This window comes from Peromyscus leucopus, chromosome 14 (genome assembly GCF_004664715.2).
Source record: "Peromyscus leucopus breed LL Stock chromosome 14, UCI_PerLeu_2.1, whole genome shotgun sequence".
NCBI lineage: Eukaryota > Metazoa > Chordata > Mammalia > Rodentia > Cricetidae > Peromyscus > Peromyscus leucopus.
This window is the reverse complement of record NC_051075.1, coordinates 6,713,140-6,725,612: the sequence shown is the minus strand read 5'-3', so window position 1 is coordinate 6,725,612 and position 12,473 is coordinate 6,713,140. Positions and strand designations below refer to the sequence as shown.

Here is a 12,473-nt window from a genome sequence, read left to right as displayed (position 1 = left end):
GTTCCCTGAGCCTTGGGTGCAGAATAGTTTTGCAGATGTATCCACTGGGATCAGGATCCATAACCCTGCATTTTTATTGGTCATGGTTTTGGGCAGTGGTCTCCATTGGTTGCAAAGATCAGACCTGCTCGACAAGGGGAAAACCATGCCTGGTACAGGAAACCTAGCTCACTGCTCAGTGCTGGAGAAGTCACGGTTGGTAGAGCAGAATCTCCCACCACTCGTTAACTAAGCCAGCGTGTTCTCTAACAAACTAGAAGCAGTATTCTTTTGTTTTTATTTTGTTTAGTTTTGTTTTTCGAGACAGAATTTCTCTGTGTAACAGCCCTGGCTCTCCTGGAACTTACTTTGTAGACAAGGCTGGCCTCAAACTCATAGAGATCTGCCTGCCTCTGCATCCTGAGTCCTGGGATTAAAGGTGTGTGCCACCATGCCCTGGTAACATTGTTCTTATAACCTCAAATAAGTGTAGTCTTCATCCCTCATCAAAGAAACTTCTCTTTGAAACAAGAGACCTTTAATCTTTTTTAATCATGCATCTAGCATGGAATCTTAAACACAGAGATAGTATTAGAAAGTTCTTCATTTGTGGTTGATACATTGTGCACCCCAATAAACTTATCTGGGGTCAGAGAATAGAACAGCCACTAGGTAGACATAGAAGCCAGGCATGGTGACACACACCTTTAATCCCAGGAAGTAATGGCAGGAAGCAGAAAGATATATAAGGCATGAGGACCAGGAACTAGAAGGTTTTAGGCTTTTTAAGATTTTAGGCTTTTAGCAGCAGTTCAACTGAGATCCATTCATTCAGATGAGGACTCAGAGACTTCCAGTTTGAGGAAACAGGATTGGCTGAGAAGTTGGCGAGGTGAGGTTAGCTGTGGCTTGTTCTGCTTCGCTGATTTTTCAGAATTTACTCCAATAGCTGGCACTGAGGTTTTTTTTTAATAAGACTGTTTAATATTTGTGTTACACTCATTCTCTTGATCTCATGGATGATGAAACTGAGAATTAAGGAGCTTTTCTCTTAGCATTAATTCCTAACATTTGTGTATTTAGAATCTGAGTCCAGGTTTTCTATATCTCAAAGAAACTTAATATTGGATTAAGGCTAGGTAGAGACTATCAGAGATAAACACAGGAAGAGATATTAACTTATTATGCTGCATGTATATACCAGGTCCCTAGCAGAGATTCCCCAGTATTGGATCTTAATAGGAAATTCGGCTTGCATAAGATGCAGCCAGTGTAAAAGTCTGAAAATTGTGCATAACCATCTACATCATCTATATGAACAGCCTACATTTGCCAATGCGTTAGGATTGTGTAAAGTGTATAAAGAAGGACATACTAAGTACAAAGCGAATTTACAAGTGGAGTGGAGAGTTTCAATCAGCCACTCTGCATCAGTGGCTACTTTTCTCTGAATTGCGCCCCCAAACACTATTGGATACTGTTGCTGCCGCATCTGCTGGGAGCCCCCTCATAACTGAGGGTCAGAATGAGCAGATCTCTGTTTTCTCCTGTCTTAGACTTTATAGCTTCCCTTGCCATCCTCCCTCCAGCTGCTATTTCTAAGTGTTGGAGTTTCATACTGACCTGAACATCTTTAAGAAAGGTGATATAGGGAATGCCCCTCCAGGAGTGGACATATCGGTCAAGATTTCCTTGTTGTAACTGTTTGAACAAGTAAATCCTAGAATATCTTTAAAAGTTGAAAGTGGGATGGAAAAATGGCTCAGAGGTTGAGAGCTCTGGCTGCTCTTTCAGAGGTCCTGGGTTCAACTCCCAGCACCCACATGGTGGCTCACAATGATCTATAATGAGATCTTGTGCCCTCTTCTGTATGTATTAATACATACATAAATACATTAATCTATTTCTAAAAGTTGAGTGTGACTTTTTCTCTTAACTATAGAAAGCCTGCCTTATTGGTGACATGCTGACCATATCTGGATGTCAACAGTCATAAAGGAGGCATTATTTTTAAAGGATCAGCTTTGTTCCTGTTGTTACCAGTATGTGTCACTTTACTCTGGAATTGGTTAGGCACAATGTGCTCTTTAGCCAACTTTATGTCAGTGTGCCATGCATCAGAAATTCATAAAATTCCATGACCTACCAAACTTCTGTTTAGGAATCGAACTGATTGTGGGCAGTTTCCTCACAAGAAATAAATGTAAACTTATCCCTCTTGTTCTGAAATAGATAATACAAGAGAGCACAGCACTGCGCACCTCAACCACTGTGTGCACAGCAATCGCAATACTTTGGGGGTAACAGCAGGTGAGAACTATTTTAACTTACAGAGTTGGCTAGACAGCTCAGGATTTAAGAGCACTTGCTCTCCTGGAAGAGCTTGGTAATGCAGTTCCCAGCACCTGCATCAGATGGTTCACAACCTCCTGAAACTCCAGTTCCAGAGAACCCAATGTTCTCTTGTGGCTTCTGCAGGTATGAAACATGCATACATATGTACATGGAGGCCCATATGCATAAAATACAAATGAAAACATGTAATCTGCTTCCATTTTGACTTAATTAGCATATCTGGGGGCTAAAATGCTGCATGAGTGGTACGATTGGTTGGCAAAGGGGGTTGACAGCATTTCTTGACGGAATAAATGATCGGTGTGCTGACGAAATCTTCACTTGGTAGACTGTTTTACTAGATAGCGTGAGAAATGAAACTAAACTTCCAGTGAGTATGTCTGTCACATACCAGAGGAAAGGAAAGGCATGATGGTTACCAAAGTTTAAATGTTACTGCATATGCATGTATATATATGTACAACTATAAAGTGTTAAAAGTGAAGGTACACTGTGGATCGATAGCTTCTTGTTATTATATAGCAGCATATTCATTAGGTAATGATAAAGGACCAAATCACATGTAAATTAACATCTACAAATAAATAAAGTGTTCTGTTAATTCACATTATTTAAGAAAGTGGACTCTGATTTCCATTACTCTTGACTGTTTTCACTTGTCAAGCCATTACCATGACTGAAGAGATAAATGCGTCTCCCCCTTTCCCTTCCAGCAAGAATATCCCTGTTCAGATGTCTAACCTTTGGGGACAACCTCCCGAGGAAACAGCAGATCCAGTACAGATCTTCACTCTCCTCATTATGAATGAAATAAACATACAATTCTAATTTAACTTCACTTTCAAAGGCACACAAGATTGTCTCTCAACATGTCTTGCCTATTAAAAAAAATTTTATGATGGTAAATAAACCCTGGAAAATTCCTCCTCAGATTTTACCACCCGAAAATGCAGCTGTTGGCCGCCACTACCACGGCCTCACAGCTCTAAACTCACGTGCAAACCTCATCAAGGGCAGACATTTCTAATTGATTCCAGAAGGATTTCTTTTGCTTAGATCAGGGGGCAGAGGACGAATAATGAGCAGCTTTTCAGAGGGAATTGGGGGTTAGATTGTCGAGCGGAGAGGGGTGGGGGCTTTTAAAATCTTGGACTTGGCCCGAAATGCGTCGCAATTTTACGGTCCATTGGCCCGAGCATCTGGAATGAGGCATTCTGGCCTTGTGGTTAATGACGGTGCAACTGCTTTTCAGACCATGGAGAGCCCAAACTAGCCTTTGCCATGTCCTTGTAGAAACCATGGGATGCTCCGCTAAATATCCCATGCCTTCTCCCTATGGAAGGATACCATTCAGATCTCAGGTCTGGAATGTGAAATCCTGTCCATCATGGATCCTCACCTATTTTCATCGTTTTAAAAGTACACATAAGGAAGCAAACCACACATTAGAACATGCATGTGTTTAATTTCATGTGTGCTGACAAGGTTTTCTATCACAAGTTTGCGTTTGCTTTCATTTAAGGCCTTCTTGAGAATGCATGGGGAGTGTTGGATGTTCAGGTCATAAATCACAGCACAGAACCAGGTACACTCAGGAGAGGAGGCACAATGTGAGGCTCTTTGTTATTTCAAATCAGGGACAGGTGATTATGTCGGAAAAGGTGTGTGGGAAGGCATTCCTTTTCCAGTGCCGAGAAGAAAACCAGGAGTGATATGGAAATAATTTCTGTGGAGCAAACGATGTTTACTTTAAGCTGTGGTTAGGAATTCACCTTGCTGTCCTGACAGACTACACCCACCAGGAGCCAGGAAAAATGCAGAGATGTTGAGTCCGAAGGCTGGAAAGCACAAAACTAGACGTCAGGCATGCCCTCTATTTTTATCCAAACAATATAATTAATAGGGATTGTATCCATTTGAGAACTTACTCAAAATTCCAAGGTTTGTGATGTTAAACTAAATTCAACATGTTTGCCCTTGGCAGGGGATCATTTCCTGTTTTCATACGAAAGTAAAACAGAATGAAAAAAAGATAAAATGAAATGAAACAATCAAATACTAAACGAAAATAAAAACAAGTACACTTAAACTGATTTTTAAAATATAAAACACGATGTTCCTAAATGCAAAACTTTCCTTCTAACATCTGTAATTTGATCATAACAGAATTTATTTTTTATCAGAAATACTAGATCTGTGTTACTTAAAATATATACGACAATGTGGAAAAATTCTAGGTAGTAAAATATCTTTGAACATAAAGGGCAAAAGCAACTTCACTTGATAAATTCTTAGAGCTAAGCCTTTTCAAATAATGATGTTATTTGAATACATCATTGTACCCCTTTGTTTTGTTTTTCTGAATTCAATTCATTCTCCATCTAGAAGCCAAGATACTAGAGCTCACTATGCAGCAAAAGGCAGCTTCAAGCTAGTTGTGGTCCTCCTGCCTCAGGTTTCTAAACACTAGGCTAACAGGCATCTGGCTGTGTCCTTTAATTTATAAGTGTTTTAATAAGATGATGCACAGAAAATTATCATGTATGGATATTTCTTTTGGCTGTGATATCAATGTTGGGGAATACCACACAAAGTCCAGTGCATCATGGGGTCATTTATAATTTTATGTCAAAACTAGTATATTCCTCCTTTTACAAGCAGAGAATACAATACTTCAGTGCAGTTTTATCTTATTTACCTGGTAATTCCTTAATGGAAAGAAGGGGTCATAACTAACACAAGAAATAGGTTAACACATTTAGCTGATACAAATCACCTCTGATGGATTATCTTCGTCTATATCTTGACTTGCTGTGCGGACATGTGAATCTGTCAGAATGGTCAGAGGTGGACATCGAGGTCTTCCTCTATGGCTTTCTACTTTATTTTCTGAAACTGGGTCTCTTCATGGAATTGGGAGCTCACTGGTTTGGCTGGATTTGTTGACCAGTGAGCTTCAGGGATCCTCCTTTTTCTGTTTCTCCACCAATGGGTTACTGGTGTGTGCTAGTTTGCCTAGCTTTTAAGGTGTGAAACCAATACATATTTAATTCAGTCTTCTGTTTAGTTTAAAAGTCACATCAATATGCTCACCTCAATTTTGTTGAGTGGCATCTAATGGCAGGTGCTGTCACTACAAATTCAATATTTATTGAATAAATGAATATTAAACAGTCCTTTTCCTGCTATTGTGAGTGTTGTCTTTAATTACTGCACATATCATAACTGAGGGGCAATGCACAGGTTTTGGTTTATATTCCATCAAAAGAACTGAACTGTTCAACCAAGACTGTAATGGGCAAAAATAATCAATAAGTAAGTATGATGATGAGATCTGAATAGAAAAATAAGTAGCTTGTTTCCAAAAGGGTGAATGAAATGCACACTAATGGTGGTGTGCACAGGATTTCAGACAGACCAATTAATCAAGGGGCTGATTTTTTTCCCTAACGATAACCTCTGTGAATATGGACATGATTTGTCACACTTCACACCAAGCCCTTTCCCATGATCCTTAGGAACTCACATGCTACTCTCTCTAGCTCAGCAAGAACTTCCAAAGTCCCCAGCAAGGATGCATCTCCTGTCTAACATGCTAGGTAACTCAACCCCGTGTGTCACATGACACTGGAACAAGAGGGCAGGATATGCCTGGGTGGGGGGACACTTGACACACAACATAAACACATCTCTGTGAATTTGGAAACTAATCACTCATCTTTATTTTGTTTGTTTCTTTAAATAAGATTTTAAGCTACAAAAGAGGAATTGGGATGGAAACATGAAAACTTGAAGTGTTATTTTGTTGCTATGTCAAGATATCTGAGATGAACAACTTTAAAGCAGAAAGATGTTTTCAAGTTTTAATATCTTTTTACTTTATAAAAGTATAATAACTTAAATTTATGCTTTGGGCATTTCTATGCCTTAGTATTCTGTATCTACTACAGTAGTGAAAGCATCTTTTGTTTAAAATAAATATATTTCTATTTTATTGAAAGTAGATTTATTTCATACAATATATTCTGATTATGGTTTTCCCCCATCTCCTCTCAGATCCTCCCCACTTCACCACCCATCAAAATCTACACCCTTCTTTCTCTCATTATAAATGGCATCATGAAATTTTGAGGAAAACGAATGGAACTGGAAAAAAAATCTTCCTGAGTGAGGTAACCCCAGACCCAGAAACACAAATATGGTATGTATTCACTTATACATGATTTTTTTTCGAGACAGGGTTTCTATTTAGCTTTGCGCCTTTCCTGGAACTCACTCGGTAGCCCAGGCTGGCCTCGAACTCACAGAGATCCACCTGCCTCTGCCTCCCAAGTGCTGGGATTAAAGGCGTGTGCCACAACCGCCCGGCCTATACGTGATTATTATCTGTGATGTCAATGATAACACAGCTGTAATACATAGAACCACAGAGAGTAGCTACACATAATGGACTAGAGTGAACAGATAAATCTCATTAGGAAAAGGAAATAGAATAGACAGTTATGGAAGGATGGTGGGGACTGGAACGGGAGAATCCAGTGGGGAGGGGGAGAAGAGAGGGGATTGTGGGAGAGAATGCAGGGAGAAACAGCTACAATTAGAGCATTTGAGAGTAGTATGAAAACTTGACACAGTAGAACTTCCTAAACTATAGACATATATGAAGGTGATCTAAATGAAAATGCCAAATAATGGGAGAGAGAGAGTCCCAACTGGCCATCCCTCACCAAATGAAGTTTCCAATGTTGCAGCTGGGTTACATCTAACTGAGTTGTTGGCCAAAGGGGCCCCATGGAAATCCCCAAACTGTCCAGGCTATTGCCAAGACTATAAGTTGCTTTCCACAAACTGACATAAGGCCTTATTGCTGACCACCTACACAATATCTCATTGGACATGGAGATACTGAGCTGGAGACTGCATAGAACCTTATTCTCTATGTTTTAGTGATATTAGCATATATACTCATTTTATATATATATATATATATATATATATATATATATATATATATATTCATTAGCTGGTCCTTGCAATGACTTTCTTGTGCACTATGGCAGCTCTCCCAGTTGATGTAGAACTCTTACCTCCTTCCCCAACACTATGCCTACCTGCATCATGCTCCCCATCATGACAATGAAAGACTAAGCCTCTAAAAATGTAAGCAAGACCCCAATTAAATGCTAATTTGATGAGAATTGCCTGGTCATGTTGTCACCTCACAGCAACAGAAGCAAGGACAAAGGGCAGACAGAGTAAGCTCTCCAGACCACCCACTAGGTAAATATCCATACAGAGACACTGCTGGACATTAGGTACCTAGTAGATGACAGAACAAGCTTTCATGGGTTAAATAGTATCTTAGTAACTTCTGTTGCTTTTGTCCGGAGCTGGCCCTGGTGGTGAGGATGGGGTAGAGCTGGCGGGCTGTCCAACCCTGCAACTTACCAACTGGTCCAGAACCAGGGTTTATGAGGGGACCACCCCACAACATCCACCCCATCTGTGATCTGCTGGAGCATGTGAAGGGGCAGATCCTGCAGACCCAAAGCTGCTGGTTCTCCACCACACGGGCCAGCAGCAGAATATCCAACAGAAGTCCCAAGGAGGGCCCAGCATCGATAGTGTAGGATAGTGTAGCAGAAACTAGAGGCCTCCAACCAGACCAATGACTTTTTTAATGAACACTTGCAAGTAAGATGTATGGATAAAAGGGTTTAATGCATGTTGCATGATTCACTGTGTCACACTATACCTTCAATGATGAGGTTTTTCCTTTTGTTTTTATTTTATTTTTCTTTGGGGGTGGGAGGTTGCAAGAGCAGAGGGTGTATATGAAGGGAAAGGAAATGAATAGATTCGAGATACATGATATGAAAGACACAAAGAATTAATAAAAAGAAAGTTTAAAACTGTATTAAATAATTAAAAAACAAAACATAAAACAATCAAGGAAAGATATAAATAGGCATCTAAATAACAATAATATAAAAACAAACAAACCAGAATAGTATAACATAAGCAAATGGAAACAAAAGAGACAAATGCACTAATTCTCAAAGTACTGTCTTCAGCCTGAACTCATGCTTGATATGTGGTATAGAGCAGGAGATAGTATTAACAGAATTCACAACTCACATGTCAGATACTATGATACATTTTGCAGACAGTATCTTAACCTTTTAGATGTAGAAATAGGCTACTTAATACTTTTATTATCCCTTTTCCTGATGAAAATTATATATAAGGGCCAAAGCATGGTTTGGGGAATAACTTCTACAAGCCACATAATGAATTAAGTGGCAGAGCTGGGCTAATAGTATTTACGTTTGTTTGACTTCAAAACGAATGAGGACCTCACTGTAGAATAGATGACATCACAAACTATTTGTTTCTCTCTTCAGTGAAATATAAAGTCACCTGCACTAAAATGCAAATAATTGAAAAAAAAAGAAATATGTACAAATAAGTGTCTCTCTTACATCCCTATGCAAATTCTGTCCAACTTAGGATGCAGTAACAATTTCAAAAACAAATCATTAGTTTGAAATACTGTAAGTTAAACTTTAACTCCAAACTTCTAAGCTACAGAGCACCAACACTGAAGAAGAGTATTCCCTGTCAACATCCTGATCATGTGGCTGTCCAAGAAGGGTGACTGGAGCCTGCAGGCCAATATTTCAAGAAATTATATGGCATATTGAAGATCAGTATTCAAAATTCCAAGTGTAGTTTCCATTGAGTGTACACCGCTTCCATAACATAAGTCAATCCATGTAAGCTTGACCACACACAGGACCATTTTGTATACATGACTGTGGCAGTTTGAATGTAATTGGCCCCCATAATCTCACAGTGAGTGGCACTATTAGGAGATGTAGATTTGTTAGAGTGGGTGTGGCCTTGATGGAGGAAGTGTGTCACTATGGCAGCAGGCTTTGATGTTTGCTATGCTCAGGATACCGTCTAGTGTTTCAATCGGCTTCCTGTTGCCTGCAAGTTATAGGACTCTCAGCTACTATCTCCTGCACACTGCCATGCTCTGGCCATGAGGATAATGGACTGAACCTCGGATACTGCAAGTGAGCCACCCCAATTAAATATTTTTCCTTAATAAGCATTGCATATCATGGTGTCTCTTCACAGCAATAAAAACCTAACTAAGACAATGACATAAATAGCTATGCCCACAGGCACATTTACACCAAGGCTAAGGAAGCACTGAATAAAAAAGGATAGAAAAATAGTGAGAGCAAGAGGACAAGGAAATCTATTGCAAGTTACTGTCTTCTGTCTGACTGTGTGCTAGTTATTTGTAAACTTGACACAAGTCAGTATAATTTGGGAAGAGGAACCTCAATTGAGACAAATACCTCCATCATGTTGCCTGTAGGCAAGTCTGTAGGGTATTTTCTTGATTAATGATTGATGTGAGCCAGCCCATCCCACAGGAAGGCAGAACCACCCCTGGTCAGTTGTCCTGAAATGAATAAGAAAACAGGGCAAGCAAGCCATTTGGAGACAAGCCAATAAGCAGCATTCCTCCACAGACTCCACCTCACTTCCTGCCTTGAGTTCCTGTGCTGACCTCCCTCAGACTCGGGGGGTCACCTGAGAGTGGTAACCAATAAACCCTTCCCTCTCCAAGTTGATTTTGATCTTGGTGTGTTATCACAGCAATAGAAATGAAGACAGACAAGGAGTTGCACTCAGGACATCATAACAATACGTTCACTTAAAAAGAATTACATAATGTTGGCACCAGTTGTCGTTCCAGCGTGGGAGAGAGAATTTCACAAGGTTCCGCCCAAAAATCATGTGCTATAGGCAATTAGTGACTGCTTAAAGAGGGAGAATCAGCCTGTTAATAGGTTATCTAATCCCAAATGGTCAACCCTAAGCATATTTAAATATAATAACATTAAATATGCTAAGCAAGTTATATATATATATATATTAAATATACTAAGCAAGTTATATATATATACATATATATGTATATATGTATATATAAAAATAATTAAGAGAAGATGGTGTGGGGGCTGTGAGTGTGGCTGGAAGTGTATTGTTTTTAGTAAAGAATGACTATTACCATGTAAACCTTTAGAACTGGAGTTTGTCCAACATAGTGAAGGAGGATAACAGAGAACCTTAAGTTAGTACCCTAGACAGAGAGCATCACAGGACTTTCTCTACGCTGATGTTGCCAATACATACAGCACCGATTTATAACAGGAGAGGGATTCACAGCTTCCCCGGGGTGGATTCTAGTGACAGCCTCAAGTAACATGACGAGAGCACTGTGTACTTGTAGCCTATTCACTCCTAGTCATTCTATTTTTATTCAGACTGGATAGAATTGCCAAGCCTTTTTATCAAATGTCTATCCCCCTTTTGGGGGACAAAAATAGTTTTATTAAAAGTTTGACAGGTTCCAAAACTTACTTAAGTTCTAAGAGATAAAAGTTTGAAGAAAGCACAAATTTGAAATGTACATTTAGTGATCCGTGTTGGCTATGAATTTCCAGCTGTTGATAAATGAGTAAAAGACATAGAAAAAGAAAAGGCTACATTAAAAAAAATTAAAACTGGCTCCTAATGGCTCCAGGGAGTGATACTGTTTGAGAAGGATTAAGAGGAGTGGACTGGTTGGAGGAAGAGTGTCACTGCGGATGGGCTGTGAGGTTTCAAAGGCCCAGTCTCTCCCTCCCTCCCTCTCTCTCTCTCTCTCTCTCTCTCATTGAAATTCCCTCAGGTGCCCACCCTGAGGAGATTTCTCCCAGAGTCCTGGGAAGGATGCTATGAGCAGCAGGGGTTACTAATCTAATCTGAGGTCTATCCAATGAATCTACTTACACGAAAGTCTTAGGTCCATTTACTTTATTCTTCTGAGTCAAAGTCTATCTACACAGCTTCAATTCTGTTCTCATACTTAGCTCCTCTCTGTCCCTTCTCCTCCTGTCCCCTCATTCTTCTAAGTTCTTTCCATCCCATTCTCATCTTCATCTTCGTTCCTCTCTCCATCCTTGTTCCTTCCTCTCCTCCCCCTGTGACACATGTCCATACACCTACCCTCAGCAATACTCTGGCACTGCTGTTTTCTGGTCGGTCCGGTAACTCTGCTTAGAGCTAGGAAACCTGCCTCATAGCTTGATGCACCTGGTGTAAAAACCCTTTTGTTCTAAGTTGCTCAAAGGTTCTACTTAGGCTGTGAGAAAAAGGGGGTGCGAGCTTAATTTGCACAAGAAGCAAAGCTATATTACGTCCATATTACTATCTTCTGTCTGCCTGACCTAGGTGGCAGTGTCTCCATAGGGATGTTTATCTAACAGAGGGTCAGGCTTATTCTGTCTGTCATTTGCCTTTGAATGCTGTTGTCTAGAGCTGGCCCTGGCTTTGTGTGCTTGCTAAAGGAGTTAATTGCACAAGGCAGACATCTGAATTCTAATGCTAAAAAGAAGAAGCAGAAAGCCTGGAAGCAGGAAGCCTTGCCTGCCTGGTGACTGTATCCAAATGCCTTAGTTGTATAAGCCCAAGGAATGATCAATCCCCAACTGTTTTCAAGTTCTTAGGGAATCAATTGGGAAAGTAGCTTGGTCATGGTGTCACTTCACAGCAATAGAGCAGTTGCTAAGATCCTATTGAACCCATAAAAGGTGGTTCTGTCATCTACTAGGGGAACCCTAGTCAGAGAAGCTTTGACTCTCATAGGTTTAACCAGTAGTAGTTCAATGTCATTGTCATTTTAATAATAGTAATATAGCAATAGTACCAATGTTAATGATAACCAAAGAATACTGAAATGGATTCTATGTTGTTTTCTTTGCAATTTTTTTTCCTTCTTTTTTCCCCCCACAAATTACATATATTAGTTAGTTTTTAATTACTCTAACAAAATACCCGAGGGTGGGCAACTTTGTATGAAGATGTTTGCTTGACTCATGGCCTTAGAGGCTGACACACACTTTACCAGCATCAATTCTGCCTTTATTAGGACCTGATAGAAAATGACATCACAGTAGCAGGAGCACATGTAAGAAGGAGAGATCACATCCAATAAAATGCCAGAGACAGGCGAGTGGCCAAGATTGTTCTTTGATGACTACTGTCTCACAAAAACTACCTCAAGTCACAAGAGT

At 39.9% G+C, this 12,473-nt stretch overlaps 1 protein-coding gene across 2 annotated transcripts in view; it reads right to left on the bottom strand.

Moving 5' to 3' along the window:
- Agmo (alkylglycerol monooxygenase) overlaps positions 1 to 12,473 on the bottom strand; it is a 289,744-nt gene that overhangs the window by 112,977 nt on the left and 164,294 nt on the right. Inside the window, exons 13-14 of one of the 2 annotated variants that reach the window (XM_037210501.1) lie at positions 4,263 to 4,329; positions 3,783 to 4,172 (exon numbers count right to left, since the gene is read on the bottom strand). The exons of the other annotated variant lie outside the window; for it this stretch is intronic. Coding sequence (XP_037066396.1) covers positions 4,297 to 4,329 — 33 coding nt within the window. The 3' untranslated portion in view covers positions 3,783 to 4,172; positions 4,263 to 4,296. Of the gene's footprint in view, positions 1 to 3,782; positions 4,173 to 4,262; positions 4,330 to 12,473 lie in introns of those variants that run through there. 2 annotated transcript variants of the gene reach the window in all.